Source organism: Paramormyrops kingsleyae, chromosome 4 (assembly GCF_048594095.1).
Source record: "Paramormyrops kingsleyae isolate MSU_618 chromosome 4, PKINGS_0.4, whole genome shotgun sequence".
NCBI classification, from domain to species: Eukaryota; Metazoa; Chordata; class Actinopteri; order Osteoglossiformes; family Mormyridae; genus Paramormyrops; species Paramormyrops kingsleyae.
Genome location: NC_132800.1, coordinates 15,633,054 through 15,655,802, shown reverse-complemented (window position 1 = coordinate 15,655,802; position 22,749 = coordinate 15,633,054). Strand labels below are relative to the sequence as shown.

At 43.3% G+C, this 22,749-nt stretch overlaps 1 protein-coding gene across 5 annotated transcripts in view; it reads right to left on the bottom strand.

The window, feature by feature from the left end:
• tox (thymocyte selection-associated high mobility group box) overlaps positions 1-22,749 on the bottom strand; it is a 75,888-nt gene that overhangs the window by 24,941 nt on the left and 28,198 nt on the right. For 3 of the 5 annotated variants that reach the window (XM_023818262.2, XM_023818259.2, XM_023818260.2), the window contains exons 2-3: positions 4,530-4,589; positions 2,927-3,010 (exon numbers count right to left, since the gene is read on the bottom strand). In XM_023818262.2, coding sequence (XP_023674030.2) covers positions 2,927-3,010; positions 4,530-4,589 — 144 coding nt within the window. Of the gene's footprint in view, positions 1-2,926; positions 3,011-4,529; positions 4,590-16,092; positions 16,263-16,531; positions 16,670-22,749 lie in introns of those variants that run through there. The other 2 variants (XM_072710760.1, XM_072710761.1) reach the window with 2 other exon arrangements.

The window sequence follows — 22,749 nt, the reverse complement described above, 5'->3', positions numbered from 1 at the left end:
TACCTTTTAATGCACCAGGGATACATACTTGTGTTTCTTACATGACCTGTATATCTGAGAGGTTTATTCTAACTGTTCCAGCAAGGTCTGGCTGCTAGACTGAAGGTTTCTTTCTGAATATGTGGCTAGTTTCACCAGCCGCTGAACCTGAGAGACTGGAAGCTGGAGGCCTATTCTAAAGATTCAGAAAAGGAGGCGTTCTGGACATGCCGGTGGTCATATATTGGGACTAGATGGTGATGCTATGAACAAATCTCACTCAGTCCATTTTTTGTTATTTTTGAAATGGGATCACCAAATGAGCTAAAGTCAGGCTTCCTCGCCTATGTTACAGAATTGAGAACCAATACTTACTAAATCCTCAGGAAGGACTTACATCGTATATTACTTACTCGTTACATTTTCAACACATATCACGTTGACTGAGCGAGTTTTGAAAAAACGCTCTTCAACTGCATCACTACACAGCTACGTCGCGATTGGTGTTCTAGTAAGATAAGATAATATAAGATAAGATAGATGTTTATTGTCACTATTACAGAAATAGTGAAAAACAGTTTAGCAGCTCTCTGTTTAGCAGCATAGAAGTAACAAATAAGAGAATAAACACACAAAAAGAGGCAGCCATCCTATTATAGAAAGAGTGTCTTAGTGCAATGAGTGCAGTATGTTAGTCAGTATAGAAGACAGTCATTGATGAGGGTGGATACTGTTTCCCAGAGTTACCAGAATCTTGGACTGGTCAGGCAGAGAGTCAAATTGGGTGGAACGCCCTCTGACGACAAAGCACCACCCAACAGCAGGCCCTTGTTTAAAAGGGGGGGGGTGGGGAGTCCATTTTACAAAATGTAAAGGTGCACAGCCCCGGGTCAAAGTTCCATCGCACTTTGCACCTTCACAACACCCGCGACTGAATGCGTTGTCATCCCAGTCCCCGTCCCGGATGCCTTGCCACTTCAGCCGAGGGACGAGGTCACGTGGTCTCTGATGCCACACAACAAAAGGCTGCCAGCGATTTCACCATCAATCACGCCGGTTCAGACCTCGCCCGATGGTAACAGAGCGCGGTGATGACAGGAAAAAAGAAGCATGCTATAATGGAAACTAAAGTGAAAATTCAGCTTGAAGATACCCGGAGTACTCAGGAAACTGCTCCTATAAACATACTGTATGAAAGAAGCTTCACTGACAGTTATATCATAATCAGCTAGAAGGCAATGCTGCACCCTCACAACATTATTTGCAGGGCCGAAGCCGACCATATGCTCTTACTTAGCTGCGTCTTTAAGCTCTGAAAGTGTGCATTGATGTCATAATAAAAGGAAGACTTCCTCATTATACCTGCAGGGTGCATTTGTACAGAATAAGAGCCACCGGTTCAGATTACATTCCTTTTTCCTCTTCCAATTTCTGAACATGACTGATAAAATACGTTCTGCAGGTAGACTAGCTTCGCTGAAGGCAGTGGCTGGCTTCCTGCTGCGTGTGTGCCTGGGTGTGTGTGGTTTGGGTGGTGTTTATGTGTTACTTTATCTACAAACCGCTACAAGAGAAGCTAGAGAGGAAACAAAAATTCCTGCCGCGCAAAGACGTTTCTGTGAAAATGATCAGATTTCCACTCTGTCTTCAGGTCAAAGACAGAGAGCCCGGGGGTCGAGCGTTTCACCACAAAGACTCGAGCTCTGCGAGGGGTAATAGGAAGCCACACCGACGTCCCGTCGTTATGCAGCTTACCCAGTAGGGGGCGGAAGTGCATGCACTAGTTTTCACCTACCCTGAATCTGCATTAATTCTTTTGCTTAAGCACACCATATCGTGCTCACTGCCCGGGTCTGCATGACTTTCTCCAAAAATTTAATGGCCTACAAATTCCCACCCCCCTCCCCCGTCCACATTACCCCTGGGGGGCCCAGGTCCATATATATTTGCCTCAATGTGATTATTCGGCCCACAGTTCGGTATAATTATAATAATTCTAAATATAATTCCCATTGGGTGCAGCACTTTGTAATTGCCTTGGATTACAGAATCAATGGGTCTGTAAGGTTTGACTTCCTCTGGCGGTATCATTATACCCAAAAGCCAAAGGGAAGCTTGTCCTTCACCCTACTTCAGCACGAGACGCACATTGGAATTTACAGGGGCAGTTTCCCTCTGTCTACAATATCACCAATCAATGTTTTTAACTGATAAAATGTACAGTTTCATTCATACATTATTATCTTTTTGCAAAAGTCATGTTTTTGGTATCAGTATTCAAATATTTGGCCAAATTTCTCCATCTTCCCAAGTAGTTTGACTGCTGATTTAAGAATTGACTGGTGTATAAAATTATTAATAAATAGAGCTTTATGCCTAGATCATTTAAAAAAATTAAAAACTAACAAATGCTAAATATTCATCAAATTAGGCAAATACAAGTCTGTACTCAGCCCACTGTCAGGCGAGTCCATTCCCCACAGATGCAATCTCTGCCTTCCGGATAGCGTGGAAACTGATTCAATCTCCATGTTCACTGATTCAAATAAATGCAATTAAAGCCTGACTCTCCGAGACCCTACGGCTACCTGGCAGAGCCATGAAAGCTGGGATACCGGAGCCAATCAGACGAGGGGCAGCCCCTGTGGTCGACACGTATGTATTATGCTGCGCCATCTGAATGAGCTGCAGCCATTGGCTGATATGTAACTCATAGCATAGCAGGTGAAAAATAGCCCCCCGACCATAAAGGCTGGTAGTAGAATTTGAGGGTGTCATGTCTCTAACCTCCTTGTGCCTACTTCTGGGAATCAGTCATAAACTGGGGTTGTTGTTTCTGGGGCCCCATTCTAAAAGTCAATTTGGGGTCTCCTGCCCACCCCACCCCCCCCCCCAAGTGTAGTGACCAACAGGGGGCAATAGTGGTAGGACATGTGAGGTTATTTACCCATGGAGGCCGAGGACAGTCCATGTCCTGTTTCCAGGTGACTCCAGTCAGTTTCGTGTTTGGCTGTCGCTGGATGGCACTCTCCTGAAGTGAGACGCAGGGGGGGGGGGGGGGGAGCAGGGTGGTCAGTTTCACTGTGTTTTGGACTTGCACCTCACACATGGGGAGTAGGCAGCTTGCTAAGTAAGCCGTCAATGTAAGATACTGGGTTGAGCGGCACTGCGTGGACCTTATGGCCGACGTCACCCGTATCACATAGATGTCACATGACTGAAACGGATGATGAAAGTTGCCACTTCCTGTCTGCTTTGTTATTTATGACCATATATTGTTTTAGCTAACCAAAGGAAATGATGTTTAAAGCCATCGCTCAGCGCAGGAAGTGTATATTGTGCAATGGAAGAGCTCTGCGGCATCTAAGACGAGGTACGAACACTGATCTCGTGTGGAGAAAAGCTTCTCAGCTATCAGACTCAGCAAGAGTTTGACCTCAGATACAGAGCCCAGACCTGCTCAGCCACACATCAGACAGATGACTCTCAATGCAGGCTGTCACAAATCAGGTCTCCTGTATCACTGATTGACTAATTAAAGGATCCAATTTGCCAGCGTTTGAGGATATGGCATGTGAACACACAACCACATGGCAGAACCCAGGTGTCCGTTAGTCGTGAGCCGAGGAGGTTGTTGGGTATCGCATGTAACACATTTTATTAGCACGCCGAAGGTGTAAATGTCCAAGGAGCTGCGCGTTAGCACCTTACGCATGTGTCACTGCAACTTTGTTGCCAGCCGGGAGCTTTGTAACACATGTAAGTTCGCCATCTCATTTTCTCGCGAGCAGATATTAAGATCGGACACTTGCACGGGCCAGCAACGGCGTAAGGCTAATACTCCGGCGGAGATCAGACTCGGCAGTTTACAGTCAGCCGTGCTCAAATTGCGGTGGGGATCTCTTAACTTCTACAAGGATCAAACATGCTCCCAAGTTTTGATATGATTGGTTTTTGTATCATACTTCAATCTTATTGCACTTGTAAGGACCGAAGCGCACTCAGATGAAAAGCGTTATTTTTACGTAAACGACCACAGACAGGCATGTGGTTGACAGCAGGCTCGATTGATGGGTAAAATATTACTGCATGAGTATTTCGCTCAAGTTAATTTAATTCTAGAGATTTTTGAAGCGTTATGAGTAGCTTGGTAATGTAGTATGTAAAAAAAATGAAAATGTTGGTAAAATAATCATTAATAATAATTTGATTTTCCATACATATATATAATATAGTAATATTCTGCTGATATTTTGTTGTATACCAGTATTTTTTATGGGTAAATGACTTTTTGTGAATGAGAATGCTGCCACAGAATGCAGCACTGCAACTATCAAAACACTAAAGATAGTCTTCCGCTAACCTGCAAAGCATGACACTGTATCTCCTTCATCTCATTAGCTGAAAGCCCGGGTTTGAAGGCTTTGTTTGCCCTTCATAATTACTCCCGATCGTGGCAGCCTCTGATAGTGCCGCTAATTTGTGATGCAGCCCTTCAAATTTGTTTAATTACAACTTGAGACGGAGGCAGTGAAGATTAATTAACCCACCTGGCCCGACGACGGGAAGTCCTGGCTCGATTCTGATGTGCTCATGTACATGTCTTCAAACTGTAAACAGAGAGAGACGAGATGTTTGAGCAAATCCGAACATCTTGACAAACCAGAGAGAGAGGAGAAGAAAAAAGAGAGAGAGAGAGAAAGAGATAGAGAGGATCTAAACATTTGGACATTGTTGGTGTTTTTCATCCAAATGTGTTTTCATTTCAATTGTCTTTAATTGTCCATTCCTGTCCTTATTGGTCCTGATATTGGTGTTTTTAGGGTAATTAGCATGCAATTGATTACAGATGAAATGGAACAGAGCTGTGACCCATATGGTATCCAACGCAAGAAGCTTGCTGAGCGATGGCACCGACCTCCAGTAGTTCCCCGCAGGTGCACAGGAAGTGGGCAAGAGTGCAGAACAGAAATCTTAGGTTCCTGCCTCTGGGCCCAATCAGAAAACGGCAGCCACAACAAACCTTGACTAAAGGTAAACATGCTCTGTGGCAGGGTCCTGAGGGCTGTCCGACAAAGTGCCTGCTACCCTTGCCTCACAATAGATTACCAAACTCCTTTCGACTTGATTCCGTGTACAAGTCTGCATTCGAAAAGACCTGAGGGCTGCCTGGTGATGTTGGCTGTCCTTTTTTCCAACTCAATTAAGGCAAATCTCATTGTCAGAATAATCGGATGTGACTGTAGTTATAGCCCTACAATCAGATGTCGCTTTCATAAATGTTTCAAACTCAATCGATCTGTGCCTGAGTTTGATTCCCACAGTCTTATGTCAGGACAAGATGTTTGATCTCAGGGTTCAACGGGGCAATGGTTCAGCCACGTCACACACCTGGGAAATTAAAACGAGGCCTCGCCGCGCATCGGCTCACCAACGAAGGTGAGACATTCAGCCAGACGATAAAAGAAAAATCCAATTTCTCCAGATGGCAAATCGCTTTCTTGTGAGGTGGCTCTCAAAGGTTTGCCATTTAAAGCAATGAAAGATGACTGATTAATATCAAAGACGAAATCAGTAATGATTTCAATGCCACATGAGGCCTGTGCTACCAGACTTCCATTAGAAACCTGTCAGTCTGTGATTGGACCTTTGGAAAAAAGAATTCCAGATCCATTATCAGTACAAAAAGCCACAAGAATGTAGCTACAAAACTCAGGGATAAATGCTGTCACAAGCTAAGCATGTGCTTGATTCGGTGACGTGTGAACTCGCATTATCAGACCATAACATAATTTTCTGACTGAAAAAATGAAACACCTTGATCTTTAACCCCTGAAGACGGCACTGAGAACAGATGTTCTGTCACATCCCAGAAAACTGACAACTCAGCTGTTAAAAGATGGATATTTTTGGTACAACTTGCTTACTGTATTTGTAGTTGAATTTTATCCAACTTCTAACTGCTTATCCTGGTCAGGGTGACCTGGAGCGTATCCCAGAATGCACGGGGCACACGGCAGGGATAGAATCTGGAAGGGAAGCCAGTGCACCACTGGGTACAAGGCAGGACACACCCTGGATGGGATGTCAGCCCATCACAGTACACATAATTTAATTTAATTGGCTTAATTATGGCTAGACATCTTAAAAGCATTATCGTCGATGATTTTATAAATCCATTTCCTAATCAATTAATATGCTGTTACTGACACATGCTGACTTGTGGTTACTTGTGATTGCAGGGTAATATAGTTTGAAGGTTTTACTCTTAAACGGACTACTTCCATCCAATAAACACACTCCCCCACACACACGCAGACACACGCACACACACAGTCTCTCTCTTGCAGTTTTTTTTTTTTTTTACCAGATTTCTTTGAATTGCCCAAATCTACTTGCCCTATATAACCTATTGCATTTATTTGCCTTTTTTGATTTGTAGATTCAATGTCATAGTTTTTGCACTCCTGCCTGGTCTTTGCACTGTGCAGAAACAAATCTCAATATCACCAAAGTAGCTGAGTCTTGAATCTTGAGCTAAGAGTCAGCCCGCCCACAATTCTAGATAGAAAACTCACCCCTCTGTGTTCTAATAGGCTCTTATATTTTCCTAAGTCAACAAATAGTGTTTGTATTCATTTTTGTATTGATCTAAAAAACACAATTTACATACTCAGCCAAGTCTCCGATCAACCCCCTATCCAAGTCCTACTTGGTCTTCTGCATGGCCTTGGGGAATGAGCTCACTTACAAGGAACATCCGGTAATTTCAAAAATAAAGATGCCAGTCCTCACTGCAGGAAACCAACCATTTTATTAGTTATGACAGCCATTGAGTACTTTGATATTTTAACCTTCTACACACAGTTCATAACAGACAAGCATTATTTCATTCTGAACTGGGATTGTCGCCTCTGACAGGCATGACATCAAAGACTGTTTCCTGCCTGGGGTCTCGAGACGTAGCGATGCTTAATAGCTTGTCACCAGGCTTAATAATCCACAACAGAACCTCGTAGCTGAACTCTACTGGAAACTGTCCCTTTCAAGAAAATAAATCAGAATATATTTTAAAAAGAGAATGTGGATCAAAAATTTTAGATTTCAAGCTTGTAGATTTCAAGAGTTTTTCTTGCTTTCTTGTAAGGATATCAATTAAAAAGTAGACCGAACTTTGTTTGCTGTTTTGTCTTGTTCTATTGTCGATAGCTATTTAGGTTTTTAGCGTTTATGTATAAATCACGGACAGTTGCAGTACTGTAAAGCAAAAGTTTATCGTATTGATTTGTGGGGATCTCCCAATTACATAATTTCATTCATTTCACACTTGCTTCGTTGACAATGTTGGTCAGTGAAAGGGTCAACCTATGACTGCTGCAGTTGTCACAACTCTGAGCACAGCGCCCTTGCTTTCATCTGCGAGCTTGGTGTGAATGAGCAGCAAACTCTAAAGCGTGACATGCCTGCCATTCTGGGTCCTACATACCTTATTGTGCCTAAATAGCTTTAAAATATATCTAGATCTCTAGCACCTGCTTGAAACAGTGAAGAGGAACAAAACTTCCAAACCAAAACCTAAAGCTCTCTTACACACAATTTAATCAGTGTGTAAACGTCATAGGCCATCGAAGGAAATGATGGTCAAATGGTCTTAATGTTGGTCTGCATCTATGATTTATGTCAGTCAAAATGTCAGTCAAAAGATGTCAACTTAGCCATGTCAAAATCTCTCCTAAATTCAGCCCAATATCTGCAGTAATCATCCAATACACTAAAGTATTTTTGGACTCGAACTATAGCAGGATTCTGGCTAATCAATACCTCATTAATTAATTAACTGAGCTAGTGGTGAAATTTAATGAATACTGGGAATGTCTGAGGTGCCCCTGAGGGGATGTTTGGGAACCAAAGTGGTGTTCATCTAAAAATCCAGCGAGATATCAGTGACTTTTAAGAGAACAAAAGAAATTCTTATTACTACTTAATGTCCATCCATCCATCCATATTCTGAAACCACTTATCTTATTCAGGGTCACGGGGGGGGGGGTCCAGAGCCTATCCCAGAGGTTACGGGCGCAAGGCAGAGAGCAACCCAGGATGTTGTAATGTTAGATTTTGTTTTTTTTTCTGTGTAAAACACACATACAGTGACCTTTGACCTTTGACCTGACTTCAAGAGCCGTTCCATAGAACTTTTTCAAGGAGGAGGTAGGACATTTTCAGGTTCTGAGTTGTCTGGAATGCAGCCTCATATCCTGTCTATGGAGAGCCACTCCAGAGCATCAGGGAGGCTATGGAGAGGGGGGGGGGCGGGGGGGCTGGTCCCATAGGGCTCCCTTAATCATAATTAAGGGGGCCTGCAAGCCACTAGGTCAGCACATGCTCCTTACCTCTCTCAAGCCACTAGGTCACGCTGCAACCTGAAACGACCTTAAATCTGAACCTGATTTTAGCAAACGTGAATAATCAGCTATGTACCCCATCTATTTACTGCGATCCGGTTTGACAATCAAGTTAGACTGATCCTCAAATCCAGATATCCTGCCCTTTAAAAATGTATCATAAGATTTAGTCACACTCTGTAACCCTCATTTCAGATTTGTTTAAATATACAAGGAGAATAATTTCGGAAACATTAAAGTGAAGGCAAGACTCCCTCTCAAGCATGTTGACAAGCTCTCCCTACATGGCTGGATGCTCTGAGAGTGCCAGTGATGAGACTCTTCAGGAGTCAGTGAGAGTCATAGTCACGAGAAGGAGTCTGACGCCTCAGAGGTGCTGTGCATGTGCGAGATAAAACAGAAACACTGTGCAGACTTCCTCTGGGTACCATACCCCTACCATGACAGCTGCTGGGGTCAAATGAGGCAAGTGGGGAAGCGACAAGGAACTGCAGACAGGAAGTGAGAGAAGTGTGGCATTGGTGTCAGCTTCCCCAGCTAGCATGTCTCTCTGGATTGGGGGGTGTGTCTCTGGATTAGAGGGAGTGCCTTACTAAATCATGGGTGTGTGTCTCTCTGGATTATGGGGCTGTGTCTCTCTGGATTGTGGGGTGTGTCTTGTTAGATTGAGGAGGTGTCTCTGGATTGGGGAGTGTCTCCCTGGATTACGGCAGTGTGGCTCTCTGGATTGGGGGGTGTCTCCCTGGATTACGGCAGTGAGGCTCTCTGGATTGGGGAGTGTCTCCCTGGATTATGGCAGTGTGGCTCTCTGGATTGGGGGGTGTCTCCCTGGATTATGGCAGTGTGGCTCTCTGGATTGGGGGGTGTCTCCCTGGATTATGGCAGTGTGGCTCTCTGGATTGGGGAGTGTCTCCCTGGATTATGGCAGTGTGGCTCTCTGGATTGGGGAGTGTGTCTTGTTAGATTGAGGAGGTGTCTCTGGATTGGGGGGTGTCTCCCTGGATTACGGCAGTGAGGCTCTCTGGATTGGGGGGTGTCTCCCTGGATTACGGCAGTGAGGCTCTCTGGATTGGGGGGTGTCTCCCTGGATTATGGCAGTGTGGCTCTCTGGATTGGGGAGTGTCTCCCTGGATTATGACGGTGTGGCTCTCTGGATTGGGGGGTGTCTCCCTGGATTACGGCAGTGAGGCTCTCTGGATTGGGGGGTGTCTCCCTGGATTACGGCAGTGAGGCTCTCTGGATTGGGGCCGTCTTTGTCCACATATGGTCAGTTACATGGGATGCAAGCGGGAGTGTCTGATATTGTTGTATTTGTTTCTAACCTCAATCTGATACAGGCAGCGGAGAAGAAAACTCTTGGGACATTCCATCCATCCATCCATCCAACTATCTATATATCCATTCATCCATCCAACTATCTATATATCCATCCCTCCAACCACTGATGGGATGCAAACTGTTAGGTCTCTCAGGTGAAAAATTGACTGTTAAAATAAAGTTAGTCTTCACCATATTATATAAATGAGGGAAGGGAGGATTCATCAGTGGACAGCTGAGCATGTGGAAACCATGCCTGCTGATGCATGGGGGAGAAGCTCCACTATCTACATTTGTGAAAATATGAAGGTGGACGGCAAAAGCCAAAAAAAGACCCCCAGCTGCTTTCCTGCCTCCATGTGAAACCCCCTGGTCTGGAGAGGAAAAACCTGACCGCAGAGTGAGCTCAGCCTCAGTGCCGCTGTCCCACACCTTCCGGCAACACAATCTGTTGCTAAAGAAACACTTTTTTAAAATAAATCCAGCATTATGGCTTGTAGGAAATATGCAGTGAATGCTGCCACTTCATCCGAGCTCCAGTTAATGGGACACAATCTCTATAAAATGTCACATGCATTACTCATTCAGAGCCATAATGGCAACAGGCAGACAGCTAGCTGCAGATCGGCCTTCTCTTGGAGCAAAGAACTGGCATTTCTGCACACATTTATAAAGGAGCGAGAGCAGGACACAGGCTGGAAACTCACATACGGAGAAGGGGGCCGGCACCGGTGGCGGATCCGGAAAGTGGCTGATGGGTGGGTCCAGATTAAATCAGGCTGGTCCTGAGTGAAGCTCATTACTGCATGTTTTCTTCTACAGGCACAGATATTAACAATATGGTGATATGGTGACTGTTACAATACTATAGCCATGGGCATAAATTATGGGGGGTGGGAGCTTTACCCCCCCCCCCCAATAATCAAAACCAGCCAATACAACCCCCAGGACCCCCATCAATAGGTGGAAACTTCAACACCCCCAATGTTCTTGTTATGCGCTTGACTACAGCCAAGAATATTATAGGCCGGACAATTTACTGAAAATGTATCAAAACTGGAAATTAAAACTTCCTACTGACTTAATGTTACTGATGTTGGTTAATTCAGTTAATACTTTCCCCAATGCACAAGTTCACGAACTGTCCCCTTAAAAAAATACTACACCATGTTCATTCACGTGCCTCCAATCCTGTCCAGCTAACATTAGTTTGCATTAAATCAAAGCGAAGCATAAATGACACAAGCACAAAGACTCAGCTAACAAACTGCCATAGCAGCCTATACCTAAACAGAATGCCGGGTCCATCCGTCGGTGGGTCTGATCAGTGAAGACGACACCGAACAAAATGAGGTCAGATGTAAACACTGCAGAAAAACTATTTCAGTGACCAAAGATAACACCACCGATTTCTTTAATCCCTGGGGGAATTTAAAATGAGACCTTTTTCACAAGACCGTTTCATTTCAAATTATTAATCAATTATTCTAATTATTCCAAGACAAAACTATTCACATTCAATGTAATTAGTGAAGAAATAAAATTGCAAATTTGTTCATTTGTGTATTCTGTCTTTCACAAAAGTGAAAATAAAGCTCTTGTGTTTATTGAATTCTTTGTTGATATTAATTTACACTTCACAGTAAAATAAAGGTACTAAATTTTACCATGCTGGGGGAGGGCGAGTTGGGGGGGCCCGTGGAGTTTTTTGCTTAGGGCCCCCAGAGTCCCTCGAGTTGCCTCTGAGGCCCACTGTGGACCAGAGTCATATTCTCAAAATTCCTTCTGGATGCATCCTACTGGTAAACATTACATCCATTTAACAGACACTTTAATCTAAAAGGTGAAATCAGGCTGCTGACCATGAAATGCAAACCAGCAACCTTCCTATCCTGGGCACAGTGGATAACTCTCTGAGCCATACTGTACACCAACCAGCACTTCCGGCAAATAAGAATAATACCTCCATTACTCTAATAATAATAATAATAATAATAATAATCTTTGTTTAATCTTGGTTTCGTCATATCACTTTCTTGTTCTTCTTCCTGTTATAATGCACAAATGCACATGATTTTAAGTCTGCAGGATCTGTTTCAGAGTTGCCATGCTACATAACAGCCTATACGACGTAGCTGAATATATCCATAAAATGAGTGCGAAAGTGATACGTGGTCAGGTCTGCGAAGCTGAGCCAGTATTAGTATTCCGATCTGCTCTTTTGCTGGAAAAATCCCATCCCCTGCTTTTATCAAGGAGGAACCGGTGTCTTTTGACAGAGATACTTCATAATAGCGATCCTCCGGCACGGCGGGCGGAAATGCGAGCGGGAGGTATTTTATAAACTAAAAATTTCAGCCTCTAAAGACGGACTATAATCGTCACTGTCAATCAATGTATGTTATGCTGGTCTGTGCAAAGTGACATGGGTCTTTTTGAGGTCTGGAGGCGGGCTGTTTTGGGTTCAGAAAGGTACACCCTGATATTGTAATAGGTTCCACTGCCAAGACGACATAATCAAATATAGATGAAGCCATCCAACTGACCAGCTCTCACCAGTGCTCATAATACTCTCTCCACCAGGCCATTCAACCTCTCCTTACTTCATGTGATTACATCTGGCTCAATACTATGACATGCTGATAACAGAAATATTTTCACATTATAATTTTTTTTATATTATGATTTTACCTGGTGTATGCTGTTAAACATTAATGTCATCATTTCACATTCAGAAAAAGAACCTCAGAATTACACTTGCTTAAATTGTGCGATTTTTCTATTAACACCAGGTGTTATAAAATGAAGATTATGGGTAATTTAATTTAATATTACAGTATATTTATATAATATCATTCCTGGCATTGCTACCCCACAGCACACAGTTAGGTGATTAAAAATATGACTGCGATAATGTTGTGTTCTGTGAAATAGCCATTAGCCCTCCTCAGCATTGGTTCCCAGGGTATTTTAAAATTCACCTCTCCCTCCAAGGAGGAAACGTTTTTAATACAACTCATTTGTTCTGTTTATGAGAGATTTATACCTTGTCTGACTGTTTTGTAATATGAACCTGAGTCTGTTTTATTGTTCTGATTTTCCGTCTAAGAGACGATCCCATAGCAGCCATCTGTCATCAAACACGAGGATTCCTGGTCCTGATTGCACACCTGAGCTCCCGGTAACTGGCGTGCAACCTATCACTCTGATTATTCCCGCTGGTATTTATGTAGCTATTACAAATTTTCAAGGGGCATATACAGGGGCAGGGCCACAGGGGCACCAGCCCTAGCTGAAAGCTGATTGGCCCGTGGAGTGCCTCCTCCCTTGTCACTCGTTAATTCAAAACATATTATTGGCTAACGATAAGGTTGGCCTTGCTGTATGAATTATAGCCCATCTTATGCCGTATGCTAGAATCACCCCTGCCTATTTGGCTATTGCATATGTGTGTATGTGTGTGTGTGTGTGTGTGTGGGGGGGGGGGTTATAATATGTCCCCTGGAAAAGGATGAGTATCACACACACACACACAGAGGTTTGTAAGTATATCTTTGTGGGGACTCTCCAATCATTTATATGGGGAAAACCCCTACCAAAGTCTAACCTTGACCAAAAGGAACCAAGCAAAATATAGGACTTTTGACATTTTTTTGTTTTTTGATTGCATTCACAGGTGTTTGGGGGGGACCTGGAATATGGTCCCCACAATGTCAAAATAACAGGTTTTTATTACATTGTGGTTGGACGTTTGGTCATTTGTCTCCCATGCAAGATTGTGGAGTGTAGCTAAATAGAAATCAGCCCAGCCTGATGAATTAGCTATTATTTGGTGCTAATCAGTCTCAAGCCGTGTTTGGCACCTTTTTCATACCTGTTGTTTTGTACAAAACGGTAGACACAGATAATTCTCACTAAATGATTAACCTTCAAAAATCCCCACAAAGCAGCAGATCTGTCATGTTGTGTAATCTATCAAGCTATTGCTCTTTTTTATATAGCAAGTGACACATTTACGCCTGTGGTTTCGATCCTCGTCTGTACATTATGTAGCAAGTGGCGTTATCAACTGTAAGGATATTTCCAGAACAATAATAAGTGTTATTAGTACTTTATTCTGCCATTTGCCATCCAAACGGTTCCAAGTTCAGGCATAAGAATTAAAAAAAAAACTAGGAGAATCCATCACACCAAGCATCGTGAAAAATGAAGTGATCTAACGTGATATTCTGTAATTTCCTGTTTTTTTCCTGTACATAAGATCGGGTATGGAGATTATAGATCAGTATGGAGAACGGGAGTGCTGAAGAAGCGATATTGGTTTTGTTCTGTGAAACGGAACCTGCCCCAACACCAGTGTCAGAAGGCCAAAACCTGCAAAGGCAACATTGTAAAAACTGCATTTCCAAGACACCTGTTAAATTAAACATGCCCTTGAGAGTAATTAATGCTCTTCTGCTCTGTGACCCTCCCCCAATGGCTCCTGGTACTCAGACATAACGGAGTAACCTGGGAGACCAAAACTTCGGCGCGTGACAGTTTCTGACTAAGCAGATCAGCAGACATCGGCACCCAGAGGGCTGCATTAGGACTAATTTCTGCCGAGAGCTAAATGTCAATAGCGGTTTCTTGAGGCCCCGGGATGAGATGTTAGCGCACAATCAAGTGGGTCCCAAGTAATAATCAACAGCCCCCCGCCACCCCCAAATGTGGTACATTCCCATTTTTTATTAAATATGACTCAATGAAGAGAGCGGTGATTACTGGAAATACCCAATGTTCTGGGGGGGGGGGGCGACAAGTCTTAGTGCCATGGGGGGTTATTCATGCGCCAACACTGATGGGAACACAGAGGGTGGATGCCAGACTAAGTTACAAATCATTTTGTAGACATATACTTCGACTCGGATAATACACAGCCTACATAATTAGGTCAGGGTTGCCAGGAATATAATGGTGGTTATCCCCCCCGCCCAAAACATTTGACATCGACTAATCCCTCCGCTCCACCTCGTTCCTCTGATCGCTGGCCACACCCCTGAGTTTCCCGCCAAAATCATATTTTATTTCAGAATCGTAATTTTCCAAAATCCCCGCATGGTCAATTTGGCCCACTGGCTATTGCTCTAAGTTGAATTTATTACCGAAAGGAAATATGACTTTTATGTCTAACAACAAAACCCCATTTTAACCTGGGGGCTGGTCAGGGTAGGCAGACTGATGGTGGGTGTTTCTTCTCAAACCAGTATCCTCGAGCTTTGAGGATAACTCTTTCAAAAGCTTCTAAACAACTTTAAAGAGAATTCAGGGAGTGATAGAGAGAATTCCATTTTATGGTGGTATGATCGCATGGTGACATTTAAATATCAAACTTCATTTTGACATTTCTGCCAAGCTGATGATGATTAGGAGGTGATCTCTATGATGTATAAATCAATGTCTATCTGTTTTGTTCCCACTTTGATGCATCAATGTGCCTTCAGCTGGAGAATGGGTTATTAAAAGCATGGTAAATTAATTCATTCAGTGCCTGTGTACTAATATATGATAAAGGGAATTAGTGACATTAGCAGTGCTTAGGTGGTTGTGCGCACACCAGACTCTTGGAGATGACTCAGGGATCTGCCCCTAGACCCTGCAGTACCACTACAGAGGAAGTATATTACTGTTACAGTTACAGTGGCTTGCCATTTTTAAACCAACGAGGCCCCCTACAGGCATCAGATTATAACGAGCATGAGCAATAATTGCTACAAAATCATTATCATAAATGACAGGTTTTTTAATCTCCTCACATGTGCCAATATCCTCACATGGATTCTGCAGACGATGTCTATTGCATTCCAAGCCTGTCAGTGAAACGGCCCCCTCTCGACCAATCAAGCAGGTCCCACATTCAGCGAGGGCTTGCCAATAAGTTCAAGTCCTCCACCGGGAATCCATTTCATATCATATCATGTAATATTCTCTGAGATAGGACTATGAAAGCATAAATGGAAATCTGCATACGTACATTCACAGCAGTTCCATTTTGCATGATGCAGGTGATGATATAGATAAAAGTAAACATTCCTCATCAATTCAAAATCGAGCTCTAACCTTTGTCCTGTGTTAATTTTCTGTTCCTATCTCTTATGTTAGACGGGTCGTTGCCGACCTGTGTATTAAATCAGCCATAAAATATCCTCAAAACAATAATTTATCATCCAATATTTTAAAATTTATTTTGTTTAAATAGAGGTTCCTGATGCAGTACACAAATCTATGTGGTGCTTTTATGCATTTTAAACGGCCCAAACGGGTCGGTGCCGACCCTAACACCACAGGAAGGCAAACCCAAGCGTCTACGCTACTACCTTTAACTGCTCTAGTCAGCAACATCACCAGCTCCTACCTAGTTTGGGTCACTTCATCCCACTGCTCATGCATCAAGCATCAGTCTTCATTTATCAAACGACTGTTCAGACACGTTGTCGATATATTAATGTTCCTCTCAGGCACCCATATGTTGGTCTGTCATGTGGTGTCACCGTAACTTGTCGACTCACTCGACTGATTCCTGGTGGTTTTTTTTCATCCCCTATTTTCCCATAATCCTTCTGTGTTCTCATCACCCTCTCGTGCCTCTGCCACCTAGAGCTAAATGAATGCCAACCCGGTAAGAACAAATGCTCCCCGATATTTTTCAGAGATGAGCCAATCAGCAGGTAAAGGTCGTTTCTTATCAAGAGCTGCGATTAGACGGGACTCATAAACACTCTTTAAAATATAACCGCTCTGCTTTTAAAATGAATCTGCTTAAAAAGCAGTCCTTAGGACAGCATTTGACTTGCCTGAAACTCGGAGCACAGTCACCATGAAAGAACATCAGGAAACGAGGTCACATTCAACCACGAAGTGCTTCTCGTAACGTCTCCTTCACGCGGGCAATTAGGGAGCGCCTTCAGCTTCCACGCACGCTCTGCAGATTGTGCAAACTTAATTGCTACAACACTATTATCAGCTCTAATTGTTTCAAATATACTTGCAAAGCATTTATGAACTTAATCTAAACTCGCGAGAGCAACTGTGCTTGGGAAGTGAGACGAATTGAAGCCCCACAGTCATTTAAAGATACAGCATTTCAATGTAAATGTACAATGACAATAAAGATATACTATAAGTAATGAGTCTTCCTGAATCTCCCCCCCCCCCCCCCCCCCCCTTACCGCCAACCTCTGGAACTCCACTTGACTGAAAGGTTACATTGGGGACATCACACAAAAGTGTGTTCATCCGCTGAGAGACACAACAGGGCAATGACTGTGTGTATTTGCACGGGCCAAGCATAGGTAAATATATACTATAATAGTATAATGTGAATATAAAGTCATCCAAAGACGGTAGGCTTGTTTCAAAGAGCTAAAAGCCAAAATTTGGTGACCTTCCTTGAATAATATGCTGCATAACTTGCATAGACAATTATTGTATCACTTAACAGTATAATTTTAAGCTCTGGACTACATGAGTAATTTAATTTAAAGTGTTTAACCTTTGGAAGAGGCTCTAGGGGGTGTTCAATGGGAAATGGGAAAAACGATTCTTAAATATAAAATGAACAATGAAGTTCCTGAGAAAGCGGCATGATCTGCCCACAAAAATGCCTAAAGTGGCATTCTCCGGATTTCCGTTTGATTAGCTTCCGTGTCCGGAGATGTTGCAGAGAAGGTCTTTTTGCACAGGACGCACCCTCAGCAGAGGATTGGGCGAGGGGGTAACATCTACAGTATAAGAGTCTTTAAACATGCAACAGAAAGTAGAGAGTGAGAGATAGGTCAGGTTTATTTTTATCATGACAGGTCGAGTTGAGTGTTTCATTTAAGCCTTTTAAGTGGTGAGTGAGGGTTTCTGTTCTGTAGTATTGTGCCTGGTTTGGATGCTGACAAGTGCCACTGCTCCATCGCATTGTCAGCTGGCTGCAGGCTGGTAGCACCAGATGTGCTCTCCACACAGGCATGCAGCCAAGTAGCTAAATAACAGGTATGAACCCCTTCCCCAAATTTTTTTGCTACCCATCAGGCTCAAAGTTTCTGAAAACTATGGGAGATTCACCGTATGGGACACCCCTAGTCTGCGAAATATGCTCCCTGCCCCCTCCCATTCATGAAACCGGCCAGAATATGTTTCTGAGTATGGGTCTATCTCCACAGCCTCTGTTCAAGTCGAATTCTGTTTTCAGACAAACACGGACACACCTCTTATCCTCCTCGATGATACATCACTCACACGTACTTGTTTGTACAATGCATCACGTTCTCCAAGACTTTAAGTTATGAACCTTTTATTAAACTAACTTTTATTCATCAACAAGACTGAAAGTTAAGTGTCGGGGCTTGCAGGGGTGCAGGGGTTAGGCATCAGCCAGGAGGAATTGGGTGGGATTGGCTCCGTAGGTTAGACTGCTGTGCTGGTTATCGCTTTCGCAAAAATGCATGTCGCTTTTGGATAAAATCTTCCGCTAAAATGTTAATGTACATCTTACCATTGGTCAGACTTGGTATCCGCCCCCTTTACAGACTTACCAGGCCAGGGAGGGGCTCTCCGTGCGCGTGACATCTCATGAACGCACCACGTCCTGTGGCCTACTCCACACCCCCTAAAACTACCCCCAGTACCTTTCGCCTGCAGAAAGGTCACATCGTTCTCACTCTTTCTCCACATCCTGGATGACAGCTTCGCTGACACAATCCCCCAAAACGTCTGCAGACGCCCACTGGCCACCAACATACAGACTTTACTAAGTCTGAACTTGAAAATGAGGCTTTATTTGCTTTTCGGGCGAGTATAATTCAACACTTATTTTCACGTACCCTATCTCGCTTTCCGTTGAGGCATACACAGCTACGTGCAGGGCGCGTACAACGGCACAGTGGGTTTACCGTGAGCTTCCAGTGTCATATATTTGTCACCCCCGCAACATTTCAGGGTGTCAATGACTCAGCTCAGTGGTCCAACAGAAATGTGACTATTTGGCAGTGGGATCCAAACCAGTGAACTCCATTTAGAGGAACAGAGGTCTAACCTGCTGGATTACGCACTCTCATAACCTCACTTCATAGATGTGGGGGTCAGGTTTAAGCCAAAACCGTGATTGGGTTGAATCTAGGTTCTCATTACTGGCAGTAGAAAAGGGCCGATTGAAAACTGAAAGAGATATTTAAAAATATAGACTAAAATTCCCAAAACAGTCACCATGATTATAAAAATATCAATATGCCGTAGGCTGTATGCTGAACAACAAAACGGTACAAGAGGCTAATCCAAGTTCCCCAACAATGAACAGTGTTGAGCTGTTTTATCTCATTAATCAATTGTTGCAAACCATCATATCACACCCCAACCCTTTGTCAGTAGTGAAATTCAGAAGGTCACCCGCTGATGCAACACTCTCGCCGAGTGTGCCTTTGTTTTCTAGGTTTCCACCAGATTTCTGCAGGGGGGGGGGGGGGCATTTAACACCCTCAACGGAATTGTTGGTTCACTGTGTCACCAACCTTCATCAGAAATAAGCCTCTTGGAATAAAGAGTCAGGTGGGTCTGTTGGGCTGTCATAGTGAAGCTGTTGATCCCCAGAGAGGATGCTGTGAATTAAGGTGGATGCTTGGTGGCGAGGCAGGAAGTTGTGAATTTTGGGGGGCTCTACTAGGACGATATCTGACTGAAATCCATTAAGTGACTGAGCAGAAACTTTCATCCAAACTGACACAATTGAGAGAGCAGTGTCAACCAGTCCTTGGAGCAATTTGTAAAGGGCTTTGCTTAAGGGTTCAACTGGGATTTAAATCAATGGCCTCCACAGGTCACAGGCTCAGAAGCACACAATGTCCCTGGGCATGTTTAAATTTCTAGCAGATACTTTTATCCTAAGAGACAAATATTTTTTTTGAGGAAGCAGGGGATACCAGTCCCTGGAGTAACAGGGATCAGGGGCCCTACTGAGCACAGAATTTGAACCAACGACCTTCCGATCACAGACATAGTGGTACCACCCATTAAGTCAGACAATGGCCATAAGAAAATGTGACTCACATCGGATCTTTTCGTTTTGTAAATCTAAGAGTAACTCTTTCCCATGGTAAAAACCCTGCAACTGGGAGCAGACCCCTCAGTCTGGCAAGTGTGAGGGTGTTCCTCGCTCATTTCATTCGCTGTCAGGACACTCCATACTCCTTTTACAGAGTTCTTGGTTTCCCGAGCAACTAGATAGTTCTAATGACCTTCCACAGCTTAGGAGTAATTAATATTGTTTATGAGTTTCTAAACAAGAGACCTCCAGATGCCCGGTAATCTTAGACAACTTCTCTGTGCATTGAAAATGGCAGGGGCGTATACAGGGGCGGGGCCACAGGGGCACTGGCCCCAACTGAAAGCTAATTGGCCCCCAAAGTGCCCCTTCCTCTGTCACTCACCGATTTGAAGCATATCATTGGCTGATGAAAAGGTCAGCCCCTCTGTATCAATTGTGACCGCTCTCATGTCCCCACCTTAAAAATAGCCCTGAAGCTGTGGAAAGCCGAAAGAACCTTTGCAGAAGCTTCTGCTCTCTTCACACCGGAAGTGGATGCACTGATTGAACGCCAAACCATTGGTGTAAAAAACAGGAGATGTTGCAGAGAATGTAAGCAGCTGCGATGTCCCAAAAAAAAAAGGATTAACATTTCTGAAAATGTGGATGCATTCTTCTGCTAGAACCTTTGTTTTGCCTGAAAAGGACACGCCAGAGAGGTGGAACCAACACAGCTGAATGGCAGCCATCCAGAGAAGGCGGAGGAGTTGGCTTTGTACTCAATCCTAAAGCCCTGTGCCAGCTCCCATTATGGGAAATTTAATTTAACCTGCGATGCAATTAATTCAGACGTTGGGCTTATTTTCCGCATGCTGCAAGCCCCCATACAAGGCCTTATTTAAATATTAATCAGCCTCCTTTCAATTAAGGCCAATTTGCCTCACAAGGCTTGCCTCTGCTCCTGATTGCCGAAAAAATGGAGCTAACTCACAGTGTTTGAGCGTAATTATCGCGGTATTTTTATAATTCTGATACATCAAACGGAACCTTAATGAACCCTATAATCAGGAGGGCATGGCACCATCTGTTCAAACCACAGAGTGGCACCGTGGTAAGTTTTCATGCTTGTTTGTGCTTGTGCAGAGCTCTGCCATTCCATGGTGTGTGTGTGTGGTGTTTCTCCTTAAAATGTGGGTGGAATCTATCAATATTAAGTGATATTGACACAAGATTATCCACATTCCGCGTTTAATTAAACGATGAATGGTAATGAAGCCATCTACGTCAATTATTAAAGCCTGCTGCTCCAATGAATGCAAAAGAAGAATTTTTTAAGGATACCCCAGAGCAGGCTAGTCTGTTTGACAAATGATCTCAGCGGGGGGGGGGGTTTGCTCATTAGGCGTCCTGTAATCTGCAACAGAAACACACAGCCCACGCTGAAACCGTTTCTTACACAAACCTCCGCTCATGGTACAGGGCCCACCGAAACACGACTAGGCTGATATCAGTTATAGGATTCCTGCTGGAATTCCATATACCAGTGTTTTTGAACCCAGCCCTCAGAGACCCCCAAACAGTCCACATTTTCGCTTTACATTTGTTTGGTTCATTCTTGTTTGTTTGATTTGTTCTTAATTGTTTGTTTCAGGTGTGCTGGAGGCTGAGTCTGGGGTTCCCTGAAGACTAGGTTGAGAAAAACTGCCGTATACAGTAACCCAGTAATTTTTTTGATGATGTCAATAAGTATGTTTCCTCCAAATAACAAAGCAAAAACAAAACCTCACAGGTTCTCCGCGGCTGTGATTTCCTCCCCATGACAAATCGAATGCTGAAACCGAGGCCTATTTATATTGTTACTAAACTGAATGGTGAAAATGAAAACTGATTAGAGGGGATTTCCGTCAAAATTTCACGTTTGCTTTTCATTTGTTCTGTTACAAAGGAATCGATACTGAGTGGCTCAGTGTTTTCCATTCCATTTGCTGGGATTTCGAATACAGCAAGTAGTCTGCAGTTTTATACAAGTGCCATTCAGCACTAAAATAAAACAGTTAAGTAAACAGGAAAAGTTAGATCGAACCTGACCCTATTATGGATTTTTTTTTTAAGAAGTTGAGCATATCAATCATCATACAGAAATACAGTGAATCATCAGATCAGTAATGATATGAGAGCCTTCGAAACTTTACATTATAACTTTACATTATATAGAAATGTTTGGGGGGGGGGGGGTGTTGATTTTCAAACACAGAAATGCATAATGCATCGCTGAACTTCACCCATGAAGATAATAATATTAAGCTAGCAGTTTAACCTAGTTGTTCATTTGACTGTAAATGATACTACAGATTAGCTATCACGTTGATGTTGGTCCATAACACTCAAGCTCTCCTGACAGATACTGATATCTAACATCTAAAGAGGAAACATTAGGCGTGCCAACAACTCTAACAGGAAATCTGATGGATTCCACCTATTCTTCTAAAAAGAGTGATGCAGTCTGCAATGCTCTGCACCAAAATCGGTACATGAGGGTCACAGTAGACGAATGACGATGGTTCTCTTAATGCATCCTTTCCGCACCTGTTGTTTGGCACCCTATCCCTGTTAAGAATTTGAGATACTGAACAATGGGACCTTAAGAGTGTTACTGGATGGCATTTGCAGGATCGCCATGCATGCATCATGCATCACTAAGATGGCTGAATATCCCATTTGCTAATGATAATATCCCATGGGGGTGGAGAACAGATATGTGGTCTACTGTGGTCACAAAAATAAACATGCCTTTTCCTAAAACTCCCCTTTCTGAACTTCACACACACCAGCCTGACCAACATTACTACCCTATAATCTTAACGGTGCCACAGACATAAATAGTAAATAGTCTTTTGCATGTCATTTTATAGGTATGTTTGCCTTTTCTCCCACATTCTTTGATCATTCATCATAAGAAAAATGAAAATGTCTTCCGCACAAGCCTGAACCAGCTGTAGTGTGATA